At 37.4% G+C, this 27,465-nt stretch overlaps 3 protein-coding genes across 4 annotated transcripts in view; 1 reads left to right on the plus strand and 2 right to left on the minus strand.

Annotated features, from left to right (window-relative positions):
• The window catches only part of EBAG9 (estrogen receptor binding site associated antigen 9), a 1,013,262-nt gene that overhangs the window by 216,984 nt on the left and 768,813 nt on the right, over window positions 1-27,465 (minus strand). The gene's annotated exons all lie outside the window — the stretch shown is intronic.
• Window positions 4,034-13,594, minus strand: ENY2 (ENY2 transcription and export complex 2 subunit). Of its 2 annotated transcripts, none has more exons than XM_050801393.1 (5): window positions 13,516-13,594; window positions 11,725-11,801; window positions 8,573-8,643; window positions 7,371-7,445; window positions 4,034-4,300 (listed from the first exon to the last, which is right to left on the minus strand). In XM_050801393.1, the coding sequence occupies exons 2-5, from the start codon at window positions 11,790-11,792 to the stop codon at window positions 4,224-4,226; spliced, it is 291 nt and encodes a 96-aa protein (XP_050657350.1). In that variant the 5' UTR covers window positions 11,793-11,801; window positions 13,516-13,594; the 3' UTR covers window positions 4,034-4,223. The 2 variants fall into 2 exon arrangements, with proteins under 2 accessions (XP_050657350.1, XP_050657349.1); XM_050801392.1 differs by having other exon boundaries at window positions 13,444-13,584.
• The window catches only part of NUDCD1 (NudC domain containing 1), a 92,312-nt gene continuing 78,439 nt past the window's right edge, over window positions 13,593-27,465 (plus strand). The window contains exons 1-2 of the mRNA XM_050801380.1: window positions 13,593-14,025; window positions 25,848-26,002. Coding sequence (XP_050657337.1) covers window positions 13,908-14,025; window positions 25,848-26,002 — 273 coding nt within the window. The 5' untranslated portion in view covers window positions 13,593-13,907. The remainder of the gene's footprint in view (window positions 14,026-25,847; window positions 26,003-27,465) is intronic.

Below are 27,465 nucleotides of genomic sequence, written 5' to 3' on the forward strand. Positions count from 1 at the left end.
AATGAGATCACTCGGACTCAGGAAGGGGAACATCATACACCGGGGCCTATCATGGGGAGGGGGGAGGGGGGAGGGATTGCATTGGGAGTTATACCTGATGTAAATGACGAGTTGATGGGTGCAGCACGGCAACATGGCACAAGTATACGTATGTAACAAACCTGCACGTTATGCACATGTACCCTACAACTTAAAGTATAATAATAATAAATAAATTTTAAAAAAAAAAGGCTATGAGAAAGGTACAGCAAGGAAAATAAACACTGAAAATTATTTTTCTTTCATTTTCATTAAGAATTTACTATGCTTTTTATTATTATTGATAAAGTAAGTGAAATAGACTATTTCAGTAGCAGTGTATGCTATTTAAATCATCTTCTTGCTTGAATTGCTGAATTGACTTCAGAAAACGATCCCAGCTAAACAATATCTACATCACACAGTAGCTTCATCTTAATTTATACAAGAAGCACTTTCTGAAGTCCTCACATTAAGTTTTAATTCAGTAACACTTTCATCTTGAAAAAGCTGGCTGGCTGGACTGAATTGGAAGCGGATCTGTTTGAAAGAATACACAATTCAGTTAGAGCCCCAGGGAGGACCAAAATACTGGCTTCAAGTGCCCTCTTGTGGCTGATGACAGTATAATCAAATATAATTTGAAGCCTGGAATAAACTGGAACATGCCAAATTTTTCTCTTTTGCACACTTACTTATCAGAAATTTATTAGACATTGCAAATTCAAAGATAAATAAGATGCAGTCCATGTCATAGAGAACTTCATAACAGAACAAAGGCAAAAATGACTAAGTGCTCTACTATAGTGATATTTATTCTATTTCAATCAAGTTATTGTTCATCTTCATTTTTGTAGATATTATGTTAATTAATATTAGGCATTCCTAAAAAATAAAAGTAGCTATTTTCCACACAAGCGTAATTCACGTACTGTATCTCTGAACAACTAGAAAACACACTGTAAATAATCTTATATTTTTAAATTATTTATAAAATAACTTGAATCCGTATTACTTTTTGTTTATTCTATTAATAATATTTGTTTTATTTGCATTCCTTTCAGGTAAGCACTATCAGACATATTATGCAGATAAGGAAACTGAGGCAGAAGGGTCAGTCTTACCTGGTAATTCAGTACCAGAGATGAGACTAGAACCTGCATTAATTGCACCCATTAGTTTCCTTGGCAGATTCATCCAATGACTTTTGTGTGATTTCTAATGGTAAACATGAGGGGTTTTATGAAGTCATTGAGTAACATGAGTCATTTACAAGATGGGTTTTACACACACACACACACACACACACACACACACACACAGAGGATCATTTCCAACATCAGCTACTGAACAGCTGTCATAGCTCTCTTCAGTTGGATGGAGCTTTTGATCAAGTTATGAAAAGTCCCATATCCAATTACCAATCCCCAGTATCACCATTTCCTGGTTTGGCACTGCTCAACCAAATGATACACTTATAATGCCAAAGCAAAGTGATTACATAAACAATTTAGTTGGGTCTTCTTTAATCCTATACGAGAAGCTTACAGTAATCCTAATTAGTATTTTACTCACCTGTACAGTCATTTAACAATAATCCTATTGAATTTCCAACACTGAGCATGAAAGGGTGCAAGAATTTAAAGAATATATTCCTAGTTTACAGAAATCAATCATGTGAGTCAAGATGTTCACAAAGTTGGTTTATTTGAAAGATATAAGTGATTCTAGATACAAACTAGAGAACATTTGTAAGATGTCAAAGAAGCCTATAGGTGGTGGGGTAGCGGTGGGGAGTTCTCAGCACTATCATTTTAAAGCTATGCTCCTTAGTATTCTAAATTGCTGTGATGTTCTCAATTCAGTTATTTTTAAATCTCATTTTAAAATATTTTCATAATGTTTTCATTTTTATATATTTTTGAGGTAATAAAATAGCATCTCTATGAGCAAATTTGGTTTATTTCCATATACAGTACTGTGAAATAAGAACTATCCTCTATTTCTCACCTTTCCTGTGTACTATTTGTTTTCATTGTGATGACAGGTAGCAGAATGATGAGCATCCCTATCACTTACTTTAGAACATTGTTTTACAAGAGATGAAGTGAAACAAAAAACTCATTTGGGTAGGTTTTGAGATTGTGTGCTTGTCTCAGGCTCAAAACTTTACATAATTGAACCTAGTTGGTTCAAAGACTACACTTTAAATTCATCAGAAAGATGAAATTGTGTTTGGAACAGTGAAACAAAGATCAATTTGAATCCTTTTCTCAGCTCTACCCAATTTATACCTTTCAATACTCCCATACTGTTCATTCACTTGTTTGTTCCTTCATTTGTTCCCTTGCCCATTCATCCACAAATAAGCATCATACAGTCAGAGAAGCCATTTCCTCCTCCCCAGGAGAGGCCTGCAAAATTTCAAGAACTACTGTGTTGAAGAGGAATTACGCATAGCTGCTTCCTATAAAAAAAAAAAAAAAAAAAAAAAAAAAAAAAACCCAGTGGGGGCGTGGGTTCTAAGTCAGATAGAGGAATGTCTGAATGTTTTAGCAACTAAAGCTGAAGTTTGAAGGGCAAACAGGATGAGAAACAAATGAGAAAGCGAGCTTCTAGGTTGATGGATTTTCAAAGGTACTTAGGGATGAAACAACTTTATAGTGGGGATTCTTTAGTCTAACTAGAGAAACAAGATGTCAGATCAAGAAGGGCCTAGGTGTTAATGCTGAATGAGTTTCATTCTACATTGAGAAATTCCAAGCAGGGGAATAAAATAACCAGACTTGAATTTTACTAAGGCCACTTAGGCAACAGGGTGGAACAGATACTGGAGCAGGCACAAATCAACTACGGCAAAGAAATACTAAGTCTACTGCAATAATCTGGACTTGAAGTAAGACAATTATGAGGGCACGCAGTGGATAATTTAGAGCCTTGCTATACTCAAAAGTGGTTCTCAATCAGCAGCATGAGCACCAGTTGGGTACTAGGCAGAAATACAGAATCTGAAGTCATGCCCCTCATCTTCAGAATCAGCATTTCGGTAAGCTCCTCAGATAATCTATATAGGGAGGAGGTACCATCCAGAAATACGGAATATAGCATGGGCAGTTATTGCGGGAAAAAGTCATTATTTTAGGTAAGGTCAGTTTGAAGTGAGGATATCCTAAAAAGCTGATCCATAGCAGTTGGGTCTCTGGGTCTGGAGTCTAGGATGAAGTTTGGTTTGGAGACACAAATTTATCAACCTGTATTTGAAGTCACGGTCTGACGCAAGTTTCCTGGGATTTGCCCAGGAAAAGTATATCCAGTTAGTGAGGCAGAGGGCCCTGGAGGGAGCCCTAGGAAACACCATTATCTACAAGTCCCAGACAGCAAAAGGTACTCCACAAGAAATAGAAGGAACTTCCAGTGGTAGAAAAAGCAATGTGAGGAGTGGGAAGAGAGTTCCAAGTGGCAGGATGGTCAACATTCACATTTTCCAGCAGAAGTCACATAAGAATAGACAAGAGTCCATTGGATTTGGCAATCCTGATGTCAGGATAAAGCTAATGGGTGGAGATTACTTCCCATTAAGTTCTTTCTTGACCTTAGTATGTGGGGATGCAATTTAAAGATTCTGCATTCAAAGTTCGGATGAGTAGAGTATGTGGAAGGAGCTTGATATGGAGTCAACTTGCAAATGTTCTCTTCCATTAGATGGTAAATTCTTTGAAGCATAAGGAAGGCACATAAAGATGAGTACGACCCAGTCCTAACCCTCAGAGTTTATAAACAATACGAATAAGACAACTGTAGTACAAGATGGGGCATTACAATTTATAAAATATTATGGGGACTCAAAAGAGGAATACACCATATGCAGTCAGAAAAGGTTGCTTACTTCTCAGCTGTTAACACAGAGAACTGTACATACTAAATACTTACACTACATTAATTGCTCTTGCTCTCAACAAATTTGGTGAATTAGTAATAAAGACAAAGTCCCATTCATTTCAAAATCCAAGCAAACTTCAAACTCATTCATGAGATATTTATTAAAATAACACATTTAGGGAAAAAAATCAATACAATGTATACATCATTACTGAAAACTGTATACCATCATACAAAAAAGGATTTTATTTTGGGAAATTGTTTTCTAATTTATGGCAAGTTTTACTTTCAGAAATAAAACCACAACAACACAATCTAATTCAATCTTAAAGGCTGGCATGCTGAGCAAGGAATGTTCTTATTCTTTGTAGGAGCTCCTTCTTTACACTGTCAGGTACCAGGGCTGAAAAACAAAAATAAAAAAATAAGAGTAAGAAGGTTCCAATTAATACATGTCACTTTAAGATCTGACATTTTGCTCAGGGTAAACAACATAAGAATTTCATAAATAACCCTCATGGTCAATTAAAAAAGTAGGTAAAGTTATCTGACAAAGAAAAGTGTCTTCTTGCAATTCATTATTTTAAATGAACTATCCAATGCCTAAATGCACTGCATGTTGATGAAAGAAAACAGGAGAAAATTCTTTTAAACTAGGAGTAAAGAAGACCATTTTTAAATACAGAGGCTATAACAGATGGATGAATTTGATTAAAACACAGTAACAACTTATGCTTAATGAAAAATCACCATAAGCAAGGCCGAAAGATAAAAACTGAGGAAATGTTCTTACAGAAAAGGGCTGATCTTTCTACTATACAGTTGTTTCACACCAACAAGGAAAAGTTTAAAAGGCTAACAGGAACGTGAGCAAAAGAGATGAAGAAAAGGAGAGTTCTTGAACACAAAAGTGTCTGAATCTCAGAAGAGAAAGGAAATTAAAACCACATTCATATAGCGTATTTTACCAATCACAGGAAAAAATACAAAGGTCAATAATATACTGTGTTGGTTGGGTACGATGGCTTATGCCTGTAATCCCAGCAGTCTGGAAGGTTGAGGCAGGAGGACTGCCTGAGTACAGGAGTTCAAGACCAGCCTGGGCAACATGACAAAACCTGTCTCCACAAAAAATAAAATTAGTGGAGCATGGTGGTGTGTGTCTGTGGTCTCAGCTACTTGGGAGGCTGAGGCATAAGGATCACTTAAGCCTGGGAGGTCGGGGCCAGTAAGCCATGATCATGCCATTGCACTCCATCCTATCTCAAAAAAAAAAAAAAAAAAAAAAAGGGTATATATATTTTTACATATATAAAAGCATACATATATTTAAGTATATATATACATAAAATATACAAACATATAAGTATATACATAAGTAAAAATATATATATATGTATACATACACACTGTGTTGGCAATACTGTGTTGGCAAGACTACGGGAGCACTCTTATATTAGCTGGAGTATAAACTGGCATATGTTTTAGAAGGTAATCTGTATTTTACTGAAATAATACATTTATATACACTCCAAGCTAGTAAAAATCCAAAATATTACAACTGTTATACGCTATACTTTTGACCCATTTGACTATTATCTATTCAAAATATTAAACCATAAATGCAAAAAAAAAAAAAGGGAGGGGGGGCAGTTAACTACAACTTCTAATGTATTTACTTGTGTTCCGGGGAAATGGAAAACTTCAGATACAGTTCAGTATCTCCATAAAAAAATTATACAAATCAAATAAGGCAGATATTATTCTTTATAAACTGTTTAAGCCAACCCACAAATCAAGACTACATAATTACTTCAAGTCCACTGAAAATGTAATCAATATGTATACTAAAAATAATTTTAATAAAAATTACGATGATTGAGAACAGGATCAGTCAGTTGCCTTGAAATAAGATGGGACTATAAAGGAATACCATGAGGTAGGTTTTGGTGGTGAGGGAACTATTTATTCTGTATCCTGACTGGTAGCTACATGAACCTATACATATGTATAAAGTTCACAGAACTGTGCACTATAAAAACGGCAATTTTACTGTATTAAAAAATATGTCTACTTCTAACAACACTAAGAAGACTAAGAACATAAATTAAAACATCTATTTTTACTTCTCTTTTATTTGCTCATTATCTAGCAGGGGAACTACAAGACATTGAAATAGCCAAGGTTTAAGTATTAAAGGAGAAGCAAAGGGTAGTTTCTAACTTGTATAGCTGGTTCCTAAATAATGTTAACAGACTAAGTGTAAGTCACAGAAGAAAACAAACAAAAAAAAGAATTTAGAGAAATTTAAAAATATAAATTCATAAGGGGAACAATAATTATTATTATTATTTTTTTTTTTTTTTGAGACGGAGTCTCGCTCTGTCGCTCAGGCTGGAGTGCAGTGGCCGGATCTCAGCTCACTCCAAGTGCCGCCTCCCGGGTTTACGCCATTCTCCTGCCTTAGCTTCCCGAGTAGCTGGGACTACAGGTGCCCGCCACCTCGCCCGGCTAGTTTTTTGTATTTTTTTAGTAGAGACGGGGTTTCACCGTGTTAGCCAGGATGGTCTTGATCTCCTGACCTCGTGATCCACCCGTCTCGGCCTCCCAAAGTGCTGGGATTACAGGCTTGAGCCACTGCACCCGGCCAATTATTTTCAATAATTATTTTTTCCTTTCCCTGAGACATACTTGAAGAAAAAGTCATGTTTTCCAGTTGTAAACAGGCCTAAAGAGATGGCTGAAAAGAACCATGGGATTCTGTAGCTTATTCCCAGCAGAGTTCAAAAATTCATGTTCTGTAGTAATAATTTTCAAACTTATTTACTTTTTACACTTAAATTCTTTTCACAATTTCTGTGTGACAAAACTTGGACCATCTAATTTATCTTCCAGTTACAACTCCTTTATCAAAGTAAATGAAAATAATGTAGTTATATCTAAGATAACAATGATGTAGGTCCTGACATTTACTACACATCATCAGTTTTAATATAATATTTCCTATCTTAACTTTGCCTTCCGTAAACAAGGCATTAAAGGGTGAACTTAAGTAGACAGACCTTCGTTAATTTTTAATAAGGAGATAGAGGAGCGATGACTCAGGGGTTGGAATAAGACTTTGAATTATTAAATATTTAAGTAGAGTCATGCCACATCTGATAAAGTTTATAAATCCTAGCTTCATGTAATATTTGATGCTACAGAATCCCGTATTTTAAAAATTATTTGTTTAAACAACTGTATCAACTTGCACTGGTGCACCATCCTAGAGTGCAAGAACACTGAAACCTAGTATCTCATTTGTTACTCCCAGACTATGCTAGGAGGCAGGTAGGCAATTTTAACTCTTTACAAGAGGCAATGTAGGTAGCGCTTTTCCTTAAAAACAGAAAGAAAATCTGAATCAGCAAGGGATTTAAAAAAAATCACGTCTGCAGCATGTTTCCTTTAAAACACTCTGTATTCCTTACCTCTGCCTTTTGGAGTGATTTCAGCCACCAAGTCATCAACAGTAACGTGTTCTAGTCCTTTTTCTTTAATTACCTCTTATGCAAAAGCAAAAAACAAATCATATCATTTAAAATCATTATCTGTAAGAAAGATTTTCATAGAGGAAGGGTTAAGATCATGTTTTTAGAGTGTAGACTGGTTCTTTTAAAAAAAGGACACTGAAAATTTAGTTCAACCTTACAAACATATCAAGTATTCTTTAGATCTAAAAGATAAAAGTCTGTTCATAAGTCTGGGCTAAATAACCTGCAACTTAATACGTAATTGTGACACTTAAAATAAACGTAAACTGTAATATTCAAATCTAACATCTGTAAAATGCTGAAAACTTGTGTTATAATTAATATTTACTAGATCTCTACAAGGTGCTTTACAACATTTAATATTCACAATGATCTAATGGGCTAGGCATTTTCCCACTTCACAGGTGAGGCAACTGAGGCTTAAAGATTAAATAAGTCATCCAGCCCTGAGTTGAAATCCAGCTCTATTCTTCCAGTGATGAAAATCTATATGACCTTAAAGTCTATGCTTTTACTAATTTGTCGCATTGCCTTCTTACAGTTAACATATAAATAGTTTATTATTTTTATTTGTAGAAACTATTACAATACAATGGGGATTCATTAAAAATATCCAATTCCATTATATCAAAAGCTGAGACAGAAAGGAGGCTCCCCTTAGTGACATGCGTAATCTATCAAATGGTATCATCAACAATACCCAGTAATTTAATAAGCTTCCCTTCTACTTTTTTAAGTGCATTCTAAGAGGTTTCATAGATGAATTTTTCAAATTTTCACTGTTAAAGACAGGAGAGAGATAATTGCTATAAGTTTGCCAACCCTAAAGTGTTCCATTTGTTAAGTTAAAACACAAGAAACAATAAAGTTGCTGAAAGACACGAGATTCCATATTCTGATACTAGAGAAAATCTTAAGTGCTCATGTTTCACTTGTTTTAACAGAAACAGATAAAATTTCTAAAAATTGGGAATTGGGTCTACATATGCCACCGAGAAGAGGAAACCATTACAGGATTAAATTCCGTATTTGTTTAAAATCATGCTTGAGTACTCAATATACCTTAAAATAAGCAACCCCCAAACCAATCCTGATCAGAAAAAATGGGATTAGTTTATCTTCCAAATGAAACTGATTACCTTTACAGTGTGCCTTCAACTGATCCTTCCAGCCACATTCAATTAATTTAGCTCTCAGCAACTCTTTGAGGCTGTTGAAAAAGAAGTATTTTCAAACTGAACAATGTATAACATCTTAGACAGCAATGCGTAAAACAAAGCTTCAGTGTTCAACTAAAAATTCCCTGCCTTCCAGTTACAAAACTTTAACTGTGGCCTAATCTTGGGTCTATTGCTAAATAGTCCTTTGATCTTATGCAAGTACTTAAATTCTGGGCCTTTCATTTCATCTGGGTCTCATTTAATGAGTAAAATTAAATGAAGTGGAGGGGCTAAAATACTTTTCAAGGATCTCTATTCTTTGGCCACGTTACATACTTTCTACTGTACTCTACCAACAGGAATATCATGGGTCTTGTACAACATCTAGAGAGTATTAACTGAACTTGGAGCAGCTGCACCTCTGAAATCTTCAAATTCCAAAATCCATTCTTTAACCTCAACTTCTTATCCTTTAGCTCTCCTATTTCCCCCATTACCTTTAACTTCACAGGCTACCCCCTTCTTTGATCTCTGTCTATCAGGCCCTTCTAAACTACAAAACGACAATGGTATTTCATTGACTGTAAGACTGTTGTTCCCCCCACATTTTAATGATTCAGTAATTAGCATGCCCCTCATAATTTAATTGGCAGTGTTTTCTTTTTCTCAATGGCAAAAATGTGGCAGTGTATATGCAACTAATGGCATCACAGGTGCAATCAAATACTTTCTTATTCTTTTGCCATACCTACTTTTACAAATCTTCAATCCTCAACCTAAATCATTTAACTTCTCAGCTTAAAAACGTCACATCCCAAACAAATTCTCTTTCCCTGCAAACCACTTTCACTATCCCTAGACATCCACTATGTGACATTCTCATCTTGATATTTAATTAGGTCTTTCAACCTAATAGGGCCAAAATTCAACTTTTGATTCTCTACCACTTCATCCTGTTTGTTCTTCTTCTGAGAATGGTAATTCCATTCTTCTGGTTTCTCAGACTAGGAATCTCTGTAGTATCCTTCTGCTCAGCTGCCTTGTTGACACTACACATCCTATCTATGAGAAAATCCTATTGGGTTCAATTTAAAACATACACCTAGAATTCACCTTTCTCACTATCTCTGCCATTACTACCCTAGTTCAAGCCATCATCTCTTCTCTAGAATATTACCATAGCATTCTAGGTTGTCTCCCTGCTTCTTCCCTTGTACACTTAGTTCTCCTGCTGCTCAAAAACCTTCAGTGCCTTCCCAATATACTCAGAATAAAACTGAGACTTTATTACAGCCCACATGATCCTTCATGATCTGCCTTCTCCTCAGCTATGCCACTGACTTTATCTCCACTCTCCCTCACCCAATTTACTCAGTCTCCCTAGCATCCCTGCGCTCCTCAAAAATGAAAGGCAAGTTCCTATCTCAGGAACTTAAGAGTCCCTGCTCTCCCTCATATCCTTCTGATTTCTTTTTTCTTCTTTTTTTTGAGACAGAGTTTCACTCTTGTGGCCCAGGCTGGAGTGAAGTGGCACGATCTCAGCTCACTGCAACCTCTGCCTCCAAGTTCAAGTGATTCGTCTGCCTCAGCCTCCCGAGTAGCTGGGACTACAGCCTACCATCATGCAAGGCTAATTTTTGTATTTTTAGTAGAGATGGGATTTCACCATGTTAGCCAGGATGGTCTCAATCTCCTGACCTCATGATCCACCAGCCTTGGCTTCCCAAAGTGCTGGGATTATAGGTGTGAGCCACCGCACCAGCCTCCTTCTGATTTCTTCTTTGTTTTTTTCTATCTAAAATATTACACCTCTTTATTTTCTGTTTTATTGTTCCTCTAGTGCTCATCACCATCTGACATACTACACATTTTTATCTGTCTCCTCCCATTAGAATGCAAGCTCCATGAAAACACAGACTCCATTTCTGTCCACTACTGTTACCTCCAACACCTTAACAGGACATGGCACATGATAGAAACTCAGTAACTTGAAGCTGCATGAATGAAAAAACAAACAAAAAAACAACACACAATCCGTATTCCTTAAAAGCAGTACTATCCTCTAAAGCTACCCAAGGCAGTTACAGATGCCTCTTTCCTCATTTTGAGGGTTGCTGTTTCTACACTTTATTAAAATTCTAAGATATCCTTTCCATTTTTGGAGTTTTCCATTTTCAACCCTATATAATCTTCTACCTCATTTTTCTGCCATCTATCTTGTCCCCTTCAAGTCCAAGTTCCGTTTCAACAGAGTAAGATTCCTAAAGAGTAAACATGATCTAGTTTTTCCCTTTCTTAAAACCTTTTAATGACTCCCATGAACCAAAAATAAAGTCAGCAACAGATGTACTTCTTATTATTGTGTGAGCTCTTACCTGACCACCGTAATGCCCAGGTCGAGTTGAAAGATTCCCACTCTTCCTTATACATATTTGTCTTACTCACTTTATAACCCTGGCTCTGGGAGCCTTTCTTGATTCCTCAGCCCCTTCTTTGTACTTTTAAACCTGTTCATTCTGCAAATATTTACTTGGCCAATTATGAACCACACAAGAAATTAGATACTGGGTATATGATGTTTTTGGTGTTAACTTAGATTATACTGGAGGATACAAATAAGCCAAGTAGATTGTTAGAATACAGTGTTGATTAAATGCTATCATGGAACAAGGTATTTGGGACTTAAAAACATTCCTTGAAGACACAATATATAAATGAGACCTGATAGATGAGCTAGAATTAGCTCAAAAGGAAGAGAAGGAAGAGTGTTTCAGAGAGTGGAAAGAGCCCTTGCTGCTTCAAGGTTGAGAGCCTGGTAAATGAAGCTGGTTCCACAACGTTGTCTCCCTGTTAAAACCCAGGTAACATTATGTCTCCAATTGTAATTTAGGTACTTTTTCTTCTCTGTTAAATTAAGAGCCATTTCTTGCTCATCTTTCTACATCAACATTTCCCTCCAAGTCCTGCAATACTTAACACACCTAAATTATTTTTTCCAGATATTCGGAATAGAAACTTTTTATAATGTCAATTGTAATTCCTTCCAGTGACGTTTTATTTCTTGTTTAGATTCTTAGAAGTAACTATTAAAGATGGTAAAATGTAATTTACTAACACAATCTATTACTTACCGTTCTCTTTCTCCAGTTTCTATCAACTTTTGGTTAATCGCTGCTCTCATCTGCGCATCTTTGTTCATCTTGCTAACCTGGACATCAACATGTATTTTCAGATATAGAACATTTACAAAGCATTTTCTTCTAAATCCTCTAGGCAGGCATCCTAACATATTTGCCATTCTATCAACTGAAGGGGTGATACATTTCAAGTGTGTGAACAATATCATTACTTTTCATTAAACACTTATGTGCTTGGCACTGGGCTAATGCTGTGGGGGTTTGCTTTTTTTTAAACATCACATTTAATTCCCAGAACGTATTGTTACATATTTATATTAATAACATAATCTGTATTTTACTGATGAGGAAACTGAGGCACAGAGATAGAAAGTGGAAAGGCAGATTTTGAACTCAAGTACTTTGACCCTAGGAGCTCCAAAACTGAACATAACTGCCGAACACTTCTGCACAGACTGCATCCAAAAATTGGGAGAAGTCATATAAACTAAATATCAAAAAAGATTAAACAGTATTAGTAAAAAAATAAAATTACCAGGCCGGGAGCGGTGGCTCACGCTTGTAATCCCAGCATTTTGGGAGGCCCAGGCAGGTGGATCACGAGGTCAGGAGTTCAAGACCAGCCTGACCAAGACGGTGAAACCCCGTCTCTACTAAAAACAGAAAAATTAGCTGGGCTTGGTGGCAGGCGTCTGTAATCCCAGCTACTCAGGAGGCTGAGGCAGGAAAATCGCTTGAACTCGGGAGGCAGAAGTTGCAGTGAGCCGAGATCGCGCCGCTGCACTCTAGCCTGGGTGACAGGGCAAGACTCCATCTCAAAAAAAAAAAAAATTAATTAATTAAAAAAATAAAATTACTAGATAAGGCTCTAAGTGCTTTGCTTTACTCTTCATTAGGATGAACCCACAATTACAAGTGGTAAACGTAAGTGTGTGGATGTGTTTGTTTACACACACATTGCTGGTAGGATAAGGAGAAAACAAATCTCAAACTAATTCTTAACTTACAAAGTCCTCAATTTTCAGTAAAAAGAGACAACCCAAACCAAAATGATGTTAAAAGGAGAGGAAAGTTAGGTTTTGAAAGCATTCAAGCCACTTAAAAGTTTAAATAAAACTTGGTGTAAACTAACGTTTTCCCACCTAATCTGTCACTAACTTCAGATTACTTTTGTTGTCTTCCATCTGGCCTATTGAAAATTCAGACTGGCAATGAGTTTTCAGAGTTGATTTTTTTTTCTTTTTTGAGAGGAACAGGGAAAAGGAGAAGTTGAGTAAGAACTAGGAAATGCTTGCTTTTTTAATTGGAGGTTAACATTTTCAAAATAACTACAAGGTCTAGTCAGTACCATTCCTGGAATATTGAACTTGATCTCCTCTTGGCCCCTAAAATACGGATAGTGACCTTGGACAAGTCACTTAATTCTTAAAGGCCTCAGTTTTCTCACTGGTAAAACACGGGCGCTAGGGTATCCCTCCCAGTTCAGACATTCTTAGGGAAAATAGAACAGGGCGGAGACAGCGGGAGAGGCGGGAGGGGAGGAGCCAGAAAACAAAGCGAGGACTGGCTTCAGGCCAACTCCGGTAGCACGCCCTGTCGGAGAGCCCTACAGGCCCGCGAGCGCGGGTCGGGGACGCTAACGAAAGACAGTACATCGAAAGGAGCCTGGGCTGGGCCCGGGTCCCGGCCCTGAGGACCACAGGCATAGCTCACCACCATCACCGCGGGCGAGGGCCGTCCCTTCCCAGCGACGAAATGACCCTTGCGCTGACGACCGTTACCTACCACACTCTTCGGCTGCCCGGACTTAGACCCTCAGTAGCTCGGGCACCTAAGCACACAGAAAGCTAGAACACGCATTTCCGGGGCGGGGTCTCGCCACCCTGCCTATAATGTGAGAATTTAACCAGCGCGGGCCGCCTCCTGGTCGCTAGGGCCTCTGGGTAAGATAGTTCAGACCTTGCCATCGCGCGGGCGGTAAGTACCAGGAGAACTACATAGCCCAGCATGCAACAACTTCAACTTTTTCACGGACACTACATTTCCCAGAAGGCAGTTCGCACCGCAGTGTTTTCTGGGATGGGAACCACGCTGCTTCCCAGTCTCTGTGCGAGGCGTGAAGCGCGGACCTTTCAACAAGGGCTTTATTAATTCTCACGCTGCGACCCTGGAAAGCGATGGAGGTGGCGGCTAATTGCTCCCTACGAGTGAAGAGACCTCTGTTGGATCCCCGCTTCGAGGGTTACAAGCTCTCTCTTGAGCCGCTGCCTTGTTACCAGCTGGAGCTTGACGCAGGTGGGAAGCGGCAGCGCCTTTAGTACTCAGTTCCTTTCCCCTTTCGGTTGCCTCTGGCCCGACCCTTCCCGCAATTTCTTTCTTTCTGACGGGCAAGCGAAGCCACCGTGGCCTTCCTCACGGCCGGTCCGGCTTGGGTGGACTCACGGAGGCCGCTTCTTCTGGGGAATGATGCCCATCCCAGAACCTGGTGGGAGCCGCCTTTGCGCGCTCTTCGGTAACGGGACCCTGGGCCCCCTCCGCTCAGCAGCCCAGCCTCCGAGGACTGAGAGCTGAGGGCTGAGGGCTGGCGTGCGGTTGCTGCCTGGGGCCCTGGCCGCTGTGTGTTCACAGCCTGGCTCCTGTTTCGGGGGACGCTGAGAACGTTCCTTCCTCCTGGAGCTTCCCTTGTGAACGTGTGCGTTGAGAAACCACACCTCCTTGGAGGACCCACAGCTCCTGTTTCCTCTGACCGAGAGCCGTTTCTTAGAAGAGAAACTACATTCCAGTCATAGCATTTTTAATTACTCAGTTCCTGGCACATTAAGAACTCTGTGGTAGAGAACGGCTCTAGAAGATAGTGAGGAAAAGTCGATTTACTCCCACGCTGCTACTCCTTGTTTTATCTGTAGCGGGGTAGAATATCCTTACTCTTGTTTTTACAACTTAACGGTGTCGTCGTTGTGATAGAACCCAGAGATTTGCATTTTAAAATTCACACCCCTGCTGATTCTGAGGCATGTTTTCAGAGGTCGCGCTTTGAGAAGCAGTGATCTGCAGTTAATTATAATAACAAACATTTAAGTGTAAAACAAGTTTTTGCTAATTGATTTATTAAATTCAGCACTATTTACTGAGTGCATGTTTTGTGTTACGTGCTGATGATATCAACATGAGCAAGACACCTTCCATAAGAGGACTATTAACTCGTTAGGAAGAAAATTGTAAACAGATAATTGTAAAACAATATGGGAAGGCAGTGATAGGGATATGTACAAAATACAATGATAGTACTTGAACATCTTTCCTAAACTAGCTTGGGGATCTGGGAAGGCTTCTTGGAGGAGTTAATATCTATCTAAGTTGAGCTTTGAAGGGTAGGTAAGAGTTGACTAGGATGAGAGAGGATAAGCTTGATTTTTCTTTTTATTTGCTTCCTTTTCCTCTTTGCCACCGTGTTTCTTCCAGTCACCCCATGTGTCAGTAGATGGTATCACCATGTTTAGTTAGCTAGTGCATTGGAAAGTGAAGCCAAAACTCAGTGTCTCAAAACAAGAAGCCGTTATTATTGCTCAGAAGTCTACGGGTCTGTCAGCTGAGTGGTTCTTCTAGTCCTAGTTGGGCTCATTGATGCATCTTTGTTCAGTAATGGATCTGCTAGGAAGCTCTGCTCATTTGGCTGGATTTCCTCATATGTTTGGAGGGTGGGGGTAGGGTCTCAGACTATAGGCTGGTTTAAGATTCTTTCACATGGTCTCTTCTTGACTCTTCTCCTTGTGGTCTCTTATCCTTTAGCCGACTAGCCCAGCTTGGTTCCAACAGACACTTGTGCTGGAGTCATTTGGGGTTTCTCTCTTTTAGCCACTGTCTACTTGGTAGCAAGTCTGGTCAACTCCACATTTTGATATCTCCAGGCCTCCACCCTAGTCCAAATCAGAGTTATCTCTTACCTGAACTGTAGTAGCCTCCTGACTAGCCTTCCTGCCTTCACTTTTGGGTTTCGTCATTGCATTCTCCATAAGAGAGTATTTATTGGCCTTTTAAATTCTATCTTGATTTGTTGTCTGTTTCCTCCGCTAGACTATGAGTTCCTTGAAAACAGTGATGTTTTCCTTTTGCTCACTACCCTGTATCTAGTGCTTGGCACATAGTGGGTACTCAATAAATTGAGTATATGAAGAAGAGAAGAAATTGTTGAGGGCATTCCATTCATGGGAAAGTATGAGGAAAGGAAAATAATTAATAGGTTGTATGCTGGATATCCTTGCACTCTTACATTGCTGGAGCAAAACGTCTGGGAAAGTGAGAGGAGATAGATCAGTGACTGCCCTGTTTGCCTTTTTATTTCCGGTCATTCAGTGTTTCCCTGACATCTTTGTATTGAGCCATTATAATATAAAACTCAGCTGCCATAGTTCTGTCAACTTTTCTGTTTACTAGGTGGAGATGTTTCTTAAAAACTATCATGTACTCACCCATCTTTTCATAAACAAAAGGATATTTTAACACCAAAAAAGCAGGAAGCAAAATCTCACAATAAACAATCCATTGAATACTTTAGAAAAAACTCACAAAGTTGTCCTTATTCTATACTCATTTCATCAGCGTTAATCTTAGATTCTGTGTTTGGGACGTACAACTGGAGGATATCAGGTGCCATTTGAACATTTTTTTTTTTTTTTGAGGCTGAGTTTTGCTCTGTTGCCCAGGCTGGACTGCAGTGGTGTGATCTCGGCTCACTGCAACCTCTGCCTCCCAGGTTCAGGCGATTCTCCTGCCTCACCCTCCCGAGTAGTTGGGATTACAGGCTCCTGCCACCATGCCCAGCTAATTTTTTTGTTTGTTTGTTTTTGTTTTGTTTTGTTTGTTTTTTGAGATGGAGTCTCACTCTGTCGCCCAGGCTGGAGTGCAGTGGCACGATCTCAGCTCACTTTAAACTCTGCTTTCTGGGTTCAAGCAGTCCTTTGCCTCAGCCTTTGGAGTAGCTGGGATTACAAGTGCCTGCCACCAAGCCCAGCTAATTTTTGTATTTTTAGTAGAGACGGAGTTTTACCATCTTGGCCAAGCTGGTCTTGAACTCCTGACCTCGCGATCCACCTACCTCAGCCTCCCAAAGTGCTGGGACTACAGGCCTGAGCCACTGCTCCTGACTGATTTTTTTTTCTCTTTGAAGTTCCGGGGTACATGTGCAGGATGTGCAGGTTTGGTACATAGGTAAGTGGTGTGCTGCACCTAATACCATCACCTAGGTATTAAGCCCAGCATGCATTAGCTATTTTTCCTAATGCTCTCCCTCCCTCTGCCACATCCTCTGACAGGCCCCAGTGTATGTTGTTCCCCTCCCTGTGTCCATGTGATCTGATTGTTCAGCTCTCACTTACAAGTGAGAACATGTGGTGTTTTGTTTTCTGTTCCTTCATTAGTTTGCTGAGGACAGTGGCTTCCAGCTCCATCCATGTCCCTGTGTAGGATATGATTGTTTTCCTTTTTATGGCTGCATAGTATTCCATGGTATATGTGTACCATATTTTAAGTAAAAGGGCCTTTTACTTAAGATTTGGGAGTTGAGAAGCTTACCTCAGACTCTGTGGAGATTGAGTTTGGAAGATGAGAGTACTGCAGACAGCAAATAGCAGGCTTTTGCAATAGTTCACATGGTGAGTTTTTCGTTAAGAATTACTTGAGGATGGTGAAAAAGAGATTATTTATTTTAAAAACTGTCATTTCTAGAGATAGTGAAGCATAATTGAGGAGCTCCTGATAATTTGATTTCTTTTATTCTAACTGAAGGAGTTCACTTTAGTTCCGCAAACCTTTGATGGGCACCTTGGCTACAACAAACACTGCATTTAAGATGTAAAGATAACATGGTCTCTGGTGTCAAGAACTTGATGCAATGAAGCTTATTCTCTTGTCTTAAATAATGTTATTAAGTTGTAGCAAAATTTCCTTTGCTACGGTAAGCAGTAAATGTCACTGTCTTTCTGTTCCAAAGAACTAAACAAAAAACTTATTTTTAATCAAATTGTAATTGCCTTTTGATCTGGCAGTTCCCTTCCTAGGCATTTATAAGCATCCTTTTCCTAGAACCTTCATTTAGTACATGTCTTTTTATATGTTTTTATATGTTTCCCACCTATATTTCATCTAGCTAATTCATATTTCATTCTTTCATGTTGGCTTACATATTCCTCAGGGATTCCTTTCTTGGCTAGTTAGAATCTGCACTATAGAATCTGTACTATATGTTGTCATAGTAACCAGTACTTCATAGACTTTATCATACTTCGTAGCATCCAGTATGTTTTCTTTGCTAAGATTATTGATTTTGTATTGAAGGGTCCCGTGCCCATCATTTTCAATGCTTTATCTCCAGGGTTGGAGCATACCTGGTTAGTAGGAGATAAATTTGTCTTACAGATTAAACAACTTTATGAAGACATAATTGACAATAAACTACAAATTTAAAGTGTACAACTTAACAAGTTGTGATATATGTATACACCCGTGAAATCATCACCACAATCAAGATACTAAATTTAGCTGTCATCCCCAAAGTTTCCTCGTACCCTTCTGTAAACATCTCTCTGCTCCTTCTGCATTCTAGGTTGACAGTTTTTCTTTCAGTGCTTTAAAGTTAATAGCCTCAGTCTTCTTGCTTGTATTGTTTCTGATGAGAAATCTCACATTACCCTATCTTTGTTGCTGTATACATAACATGCTTGTTTTCTTCTGTTTTAAGATTTTTCTCTTTTACATTGGTTTTTAGCAGTTTGGTAATATTGTGCCCAGCTGTGGTTTTCTTTATGATTCTTACATTTGGGGTTTGTTGGGCTATAAACTGTGAACATACAGTTTTTGTCAAGATCAATGGCAATATTTTGGCCATTATTTCTTCCAATTTTTTCCCCCTGTTCTCTCCTTTGAAGACTCCAGTTACACATTTTTAGATCACAGAAGTTGGCCTCAGCTCATGAATGCCCGTTTCATTTTTTCTTTATACTTTTTTTCTGTTTTATTGCCAATAATTTCCATTTTCATGCCTTTAGTTTACCTTTTTTTTTTCACAATATTAATCTCTTGTTAATCCCATCTGATATATTTTTCATCGTGGACATTGCAATATTCACATCTAGAAGTTTGACTTAAATCTTTTGCATCATTTTTGCTTCTACTTATTTATTTTGAACATACATGGAGTACACTTGGCAGTAATTGTTTTTACATCTTGTTCTGTGAATTGTAGCTTCCATGTCAGTTTTATATTGGCTTCTATTGATTGGTAATTCTCTTCATTATGGATTTTGTTTTCTTTCCTCTTTGCATACCTGGTAATGTTTGATTGGATGCCAGACATTGTGAATTTTACCTTGTTAGATGCAGATTATTTTTGTATTTTTATAATGTTCTTGAGATTTTTTTTTTCTGGGATGTAGTTGAGTTACTTGGAAACAGATTAATTCCATTGGCTCTTGCTGTTATGATTTGTTAGTCTGGTCAGGAGCAGTGCTCAGTCTAGAGTCATTTCCCACTACCGAGGTAAGACTTTCCTGTGTACAGAAATTAAGGGTTTTCTCCATTCTGCTTATTGGGAACAGTTATGTCGCCTCAAACACATGCCATTAGTACTCTTGAGTACTTGAGGCAGACTCTCAGATCTCTGGGCTTCTCTCTGCATCTGTCTTTTCTCTGCTACACTGTCTCATGAACTATAGCTGCCTTGATCTCCCCAGGCAGCCCAGTTTCTTCAGCTCAGGGAGGTTGAAATCAACTCTACATACAAGTACTCTGTCCTTTTTCTTTCTACAGAGAAGTGGGAGGAAAAGCTAGTGAAGATTTACACTACAGTTAAAGGGAGGGAAAAGCCATGTAACCATTGTATTTATGTAAGGTTGACTATACATCACTTTCCCTTCTTTGTGCTGTGGTCTGGAAACTCCTCAAGGCAGTAAACTAGGTTGGTGGTAGGGCTAACCTCCTAAGTCTCCGTTGTTGCTTGATGTCTTATATCTTGAAAACTGTTGTTTCATTTAACTGTCTCTGGTTTATTTCATCTTATTGGATGTTTCTGGTGGAGAGATAAATCTGGTTCCTATTCTTCCATCTTGGCTGCGAACAAAAGTTGTTCAATGTATATTTTTAAGTGAAAAAAGGATTTCTGTAGAATGATAGAGCTAGAAACGATTGAAAAAGGCTAATGAAGATAGTGAGAAATTGGATGTATAGATGGCCTTTTAAAGAACTTCGAGAAGAGCAGGGTAGGGGAGAGCTCTGCTTTAGTGGCCAGGCAGAGAAAAGGAAACCTTTTTTATTTGTTTATTTTGCGAGTGGGGAAGTTTCAGCATATGTGAGTGGAGGGGAAACACCAGTGGAGACTAGGTAACTTCTGGCAGGAGGAAATTGAATCATAAACACCTGTGTGGGAATTAGCCTTGGATGGGAGAAAAGGAACAGGGAAATCAATGCTTAATCTTATGTGCCATGCATTGATAGTAAATGCCTTGCATATTTCAATTGAAGCTTGTCAATGCTCTTGTATAATTAGTATTACTAGCCTTTATTATAGATAAGGAAATGGGCAATAAGATGAGCTAACTTAACCAAGCTGTTCATCAGTGGCAAAGCTGACCCTAAAGCTCATGCTTTTTCTAATGATCTTTGTGGTCACTCTGGCCTTTTTCTTTCTTCAGAGCAGGGGGAAGAAAAGCTGGTGAAGATTTGCACTACAGTTAGAGTAAAGGGAGGGAAAAGCCACGCAACCATTGTATTTATGTAGAGTTGACTATAAAACTCCTCTCTACCTTTATGGAGGAAAAGATGGGGAAGATAGCCACATGAATGTGTTACCAGAGAAGTATTGCATAAAATAATTTTATGGGAGCAGTGCTGTTAACTCTGGTCCTCCCGTGTTCTTTAAGTCTCGCTTTAGAATTTGTGGACTTGTACTTTTACTTTTTTACACCTTCAAAAACAAATAGCAAGCTCAGTAACTAGGTGAAAAGAAGACTTATTGAATTGATTCTAGAAGATAAGTGGTCCACGAAGTGACCTTTGTAAGTTAATGTTCTTTGCCTCTCTCTTCTCCCTTTTTAAAAATTATTGTACTTTGCCTACGTAAATATTAGACTGCATCATATTTAACTGGTGTCAAAGAGTTAAATATTGGCAGTATCATGTGGTTCGAGTAATAGAGTATTTTGAGAAGCCAAGAAACAGTAATGAATATCATTGTTAGCACCATTAGTGCAGGAGACAGGTCTTTTTATTCAGGAGACAGGTCTATTTTATTCACCTGTGTGTGCCCAATGCCAACCACAATGCCTGGTACATGTAGTAGATAGTCAATAAATAATTTATGAATGAAAAACTATAGGTCTTTGAGGTCCCATGAGACTTTGTGGTTTTCACATGAAAAACTAGGTTTTGAGGTTCGGTAAGGATTTGGGCAAATGTTAAGGGAGACTCTCTTCTTGTGAGGCCTTAAGTTCTTTTTAGAAGACTAATCCATATTGGATTTTTCAGCAAAGCTCTTTTATTTTCAATGCAAGATATCATTAAATAATAAAAATATTTACTACACTGGCTTCTCTGTAAAAAGTTCCTCTTCTTCAACCCTTACAAAGATCTATGCAGAGATGAAAGCCTCGCGGCGCCCTACTTCTTTTTTTTGGGAGAACTCTGCAAAAGAGCTCTGCCAGTAGCTAAGAACTGTCACATTCTGGAGACTGCTTTTCTACTTTCAGTTGCTCTGCGTCCAACTTTTATAAACAAGATAATTGATGTGGTCATCATCATGTGATAACTTTTCCTTTGTCATTTAGGGCTGGAGTGGTGTCCTTTTTCTGTGCCCTACAGGGCTTTTACAAAATAGCATGTAATGTGGCCTAGACTCACATCTGTGTCTTAATAACATATAAATTATCTTGTTGGAATGAAACAATCATGAAGTGTTGTAATAAGGCAGATGTTTAAGAAGACTCCAGGTGGTTCAGGATTGCCTGGAGGTCTTTGCACAGATATGAAGAAAATGTATTTGTTGTATCATTGTCTAATATTACTGCTTCAGGCCCTTTTGTTACCATGCACATTTCCTGCAGTATCTAGTTTCATCCACACAGTGGTGCTAGAAAACCAAGAAATGATGATTGTTTTCCTCCTAATCAGTAGAATACATATTTCTAACTGTTCCTTGTAAATAAGTTGTGTTATATGTTTCCTCAACCTCTATCAAATCTATCATAATTAGGATTTTTACCTGTGAAATGTTTCCATCATCTCTCAACCAGATTGCAGTAGCTTTCTAGTGGATCTTCCTGGATTTACCCTGCTTTATTCCAATTTGTTTTCCATATTATAGTTATAAGTACTTCTTTATAAACTCAAATCTGAACTTTACTCTCCTGCTTAAAAACCGTTAATGAATTCTTTTAAATTGAATTTGTCAACAAAAATAAATACAGGCCGTTCATAATCCAGTTCTTGCCGAGTTTTCGTTTATTGCAACCTTTCCTGTACAAGTGCCCTTGTTGCTCTGCATTTCAGCGAGTGTGGCCTTCTTTGAACAGTGTGGACGTCTTTGTGTTCTTTGAACCCAAGTTTTTCTTCCTACTTTTTACAGATTTTCCTTCTGTCTGGAATCAGTAGAGTTGTGGGTGTGCATGTATATACATGTATTTTTTATTTTAAAAATATATTAAATTGATACATAATTATGAGATTTTGTGTTATATTTTGATACATGCATACAGTGTGTAATGATCAAATCAATATTTAGGGTGTTCATCACCTTCAGTATTTACCATTTCTTTGTGTTGGGGACATTTGAAATCTTCTAGCTATTTTGGTACTCGCTGTTTTGAAATATGCAATATATTGCTGTTAACCGTAGTCACCCAACTGAGCTGTCAAACGTGAGAACTTAATCCTTTTAATTGTATGTTCGTACCCATTAAGCAACCTCCCTTCATCCCGCCACCCCTATCTTTCCCAGCCTCTGGTAACTATCTTTCTACTCTCCCCGTCCATGAAATCCACTTTTTTAGCTGCATATATGATGCCTTTCTGTACCTGGTTTATTTTATTTATTTATTTATTTATTAATTTATTTTTGAGATGAAGTCTCGCTGTGTCCCAGGCTGGAGTGCAGCGGCGTGATCTCGGCTCAGTGCAATCTCCGCCTCCTGGGTTCAAGCGATTCTCATGCCTCAGCCTCCCCAGTAGTTGGAATTACAGGCATGCACTGTCACACCCAGCTAATATGGTTTTCATATTTTAGTAGAGACGGTGTTTCACCATGTTGGCCAGGATGGTCTCGATCTCCTGACCTCGTGATCCACCTGCCTTGGCCTCCCAAAGTGCTGGGATTACCGGCCTGAGCCACGGTACCCGGCCCTGTGCCTGGTTTATTTCATTTAACTTAATGACTTCCAGTTCTATCTGTGTTGCTGCAAATGACAGAATTTCATTCTTTTTTATGGCTGAATGGTATCTCAGTGTGTGTATATACTACATTTTCTTTCTCTCTTCATCCTTTGATGACCACTTAGGTTTCCTCTATGTCTTGGCTTTTGTAAATAGTGCTGAAGTAATCATGAAAGTGCGGATATTCCTTTGATATACTATCTTTTGTTTTGATAAATATTCATTTGTGGGAGTGCCGATTGTGGTATAGTAGTTATAGTTTTAGTTTTTTGAGAAATCTCTTTACTGTTTTCCATAATGGCTGTACTAATTTATGTTCCCACTGACAGATTATGCATTCCCTTTTCTCTGTGTCCTTGCCAGCATTTGTTACTTTTTTTTTGTATTTTTTTGAAAATAGCCATTCTAACTAGAGGAAGATGATATCTCATTGTGATTTCGATTTGCATTTCCTCAATAATTAGTGATGTTGAGCATTTTTGCATATGCCTGTTGGCTATATATATATATTCTTTTGAGAAATGTGTATTAAGATCTTTGCCCTCTTTATACTGGGATTTTTTTTTTTTTTTTTTTTTTGCTTCAACAGCAAAAAAAGTTTTTCATTCCTTATAACTGAATAGTTTGCAAATATTTTCTCCCATTCTATAGGTTGTCTCTTCACTAGGTTGTTTCTTTTGCTGTGCGAAGGTTTTTGTTTTGTTTTATTTTTTGGTTAAGTATAATCCCATTTGTCTTTTTGTTTTTCTTGCCTATGCTTTTGAGGTCTTAACCATAAAATTTTTGCATAGACCTATATCCTGAAGCATTTCTTCTCTGTTTTCTTTTGGTATTTTTATAGTTTTTGAGTTGATTTTTGCATATGGTGAGATTTTATTTTTATTTTAATTTTATTCTTCTGCTATGGATATCTAGTTTTCACACCATTTATTGAAGAAGGTATCCGTTTCCCAGTATGTGTTTTCCCACCATTTATTGAAGAAGGTATCCTTTTCCTAGTGTGTGTTCTTTGCACCTTTGTCAAAAATCAGTTGGCTATAAGTACATGGATTTATTTCTGAATTCTCTATTCTGTTCCAGTGACCTGTATGTTTGTTTTTATACCAGCACTATGCTGTTTTGGTTATTATTGCTTTGTAGTATATTTTGAAATCAGTTAGTATGATGCCTCCAAATTTGTTCTTTTTGCTCAGTATTACCTTGGCTATTTGGGGTCTTTTGTGGTTCCATACAAATTTTAGGATTGCTTTTTTCCTTCCTGTGAAGAATGTTATTGGTATTTTGATAGGGATTGCATTGAATGTATAGATTGCTTCGAGTAGTATGGTCATTTTAACAATACTAATTTTTCTGATCCATGAGCATGAGATGTCTGTTTGTGTCCTTTTCAATTTCTTTCATCAATGTTTTGTAGTTTTCTTATAGAAGTCTTTCACCTTCTTGGTTAAAATACTTTTCCTTAAGTTAATTCTTTCTTATCTTTTATATCTTGGCTCAAACCTTGGAAAACTTTCATTAATCTCCGAAAGTAGAACTCTTACATTATGTGTTCTCATGTTACCCAGTGATGATTATTTATCACAATTTAATTATATAAAATTTATTTCATAAAAAATGTATACAATTTATATGATTATTTGACTAATGCCCATTTCCTCACTGTATCATAAGTGCTAATTGGCAAGATTCCATTCTTGGCTCATCACTGTGTCATCGATGCCTATTGAAATTTTATTTATTTATTTTTAAATTTTTATTAGTTGCTGTATAAATGAATATAAGTCAGGCAGGACTCAAAGTGGTATTGGAAGTAGGAACCGGTGAGCATTTGGGGGAAGAAGAAAACAGTTGCAATCAGAATACAGTAAAATGAGTTTTATATTAGGGAAAAAGAAAACAGTTGTAATCAGAATACAGTAAAATGAGTTTTATATTAGGGTAGGATATTGGCCCAGCATAATCCATTTATATGTTTCCTGTTGAGGCAGAAATTAAATCCAGATCAGGAGCAGTTCTGAGCCATAAAAGTTTCCATCTTCATGAAAGGGCAGGAGGAGTGAGAGGAAGAGATCACATTTGCTAGATTTAAACTTAGGGAAGCAGCTAATGCTTAAGTGAAGAAATCCCTGTTCTCTAAGCAGGAGATCTTGTATCTAGTCCAACTGTGATACTGTTTTGCTCTGTACCCTTGGAAAAGATGTAGTATAACGTGGGAGAAGTCATTATTTGTGTTTACATTTATTTATATAACTGTATAATGAGATTTTAAAAGTTAATTTCTTAAGGTGTATTAAAATGAATGAGGTAATAGTATATAAAAACATTTTTAAAGTATATAAACATTTCATAAATTGGGCTTAACATTTTCCTGGAAATGGGAGATTCTTCATTTTAGAATTTCTATTCTTTTTATTCAAAATTATTAGAGGTGCCTAAAAGAGGGTCATGACATAAAATGCCCTATTTCCTGTGGCCACTGTATTGTAAGTCTTGTAAGGACATGGGACTGTATCAGTTTTACTTACTGTTTATCCTCTGTACACAGTACCCAGAAATTATCTTTGAAAGAATCATATACTGAATTGTCCTCAAGGCCTTTGTGACTGGCATTCTGTGGTTTCTTTGCCTTCTAGGCATTCTACAGAAAGAAACTATCTGAGGCAAAACTCTTGATGTTTATGTTTGCTTTCCTTGTATTTCAGCTGTGGCAGAGGTAAAACTTCGAGATGATCAATATACACTGGAACACATGCATGCTTTTGGAATGTATAATTACCTGCACTGTGATTCATGGTATCAAGACAGTGTCTACTATATTGATACCCTTGGAAGAATTATGAATTTAACAGTAATGCTGGTAAGAGAAACATGTATGTAATAATAAATATATGTATGTAATATTAAGCAAATTTGATAATTAAGTTTCCCTTTTGAATCTAATATCCAGAGAAGTGAGGTGCACATACTTGTAGTATATGGAATCCTATCTATGTAATACTCCATTTCTTATTTCAATTTTAATTTTTCTCTTTGATCTTGTTATCTACACTTACCTCCACTCTCACCATTGGGCAACAACTCTCATGTATTTTATATATTATTAATACTGATGTAACTGTGTGAGGTATTGTCCCCAACTATAATGGTGAATTTGCTTTTGTTTTAGTTTTTACTTTATGTTTTCTTTAACTATCTTAATTTGTACAAACATTTAGGATTATTTTGTTTGTACTGAATTGATTCTTTTAGCATTATAAAGTGTCTCTGTTTATCTCTAGGTTCTGTGAATAATTTTTGTCTTGAAATCTTCTTTGGTATTAATACAGTTATTTCTGGCTTTTTGTAAATTAGTATTTTTCTTCTATCCTTTTTCTATTTATCAGTGCTCTTGTTTTTAAAGTATGTGTCATAAAGAGCATTTGGTTGGCTCTTATTTTTTCCATATGACAATCTCTCTCTTAATTGGAGGGCTTACATTTATACTTAATTTAATCTAGTTCCCGATATTCTTGGGTTGATATTACCATCTTGTTCTTCTCATTATGCCCTGTTTGTTCTTTGTTTCTTGGTGTCTCTGTTCCTACTTTTTTGCGGGAGGAATTAATCACAGTTTTTCTTTTTTAAAAAATGTCTTTAGAACTCGATTTAATTTCCTCCTTTGGCTTTTTATTTAAACCTGTTTGTATTATTTTTTAAATGGTTGATACAGAGATTATAGTGTTTTCCTTGACTTACCACAGTCTGCCTCTAATTAGTATTCTTTTACTTTAAAAACAATGTGAAAACCTTACAACAATATAATTCCTTTCACTTACCCTCTCACTGTTTGAGCTAATTTTATCGTATGTTTTACCCCTTCGTATGTTGGAAACTCCACAATACATTGTTAATATATTTGCTTCAAACAGCCAATAATCTGTTAATAGCTTCCTAAGTACTCTATTCCGTCTAGCCCTCCTGTGCATTGCATCTGCAGAGTAGTCTATCTAATTTGCGTGTTTATTACTATCACTTGCTGAAATTCTTTTAATATTTCCTTCATGGCAAAATCCATGTTTTTAATATGTAATTTAAAAATAGGCAATGTGTTCATGTAATTTAAAAAACAAAAAAGTTTTAAAAGGTATTTAGTGGAGCCTCTTTGATCCCATCTTTTATCTATCCTGTCTCCAGTGTCCATTATATCCCCTGCAATTTCTTTACTGGTTTTGTGTGTCTTTCCAGAGGTGGTAGGTTGTTTGTTGTTGTTTTTTGCAAGTATAAACACAAAATGATATATATGCTTAAAATAAACTTTTCATCTTTGCATATATGTTTATA

The sequence above is a fragment of the Macaca thibetana genome, chromosome 8 (assembly GCF_024542745.1).
Source record: "Macaca thibetana thibetana isolate TM-01 chromosome 8, ASM2454274v1, whole genome shotgun sequence".
Lineage (NCBI taxonomy): Eukaryota > Metazoa > Chordata > Mammalia > Primates > Cercopithecidae > Macaca > Macaca thibetana.

Bases quoted from the DNA above. Each gene is read 5' to 3' on its own strand.
- ENY2 (XM_050801392.1), bottom strand. The intron at 8,644-11,724 runs GTAAGTAATAGA...CTTTTTCAACAG, and splicing joins GAAACTGGAGAAAGAGAACG to CCTCAAAGAGTTGCTGAGAG. The intron at 7,446-8,572 runs GTAATCAGTTTC...CTTTTGCATAAG, and splicing joins GTTGAAGGCACACTGTAAAG to AGGTAATTAAAGAAAAAGGA.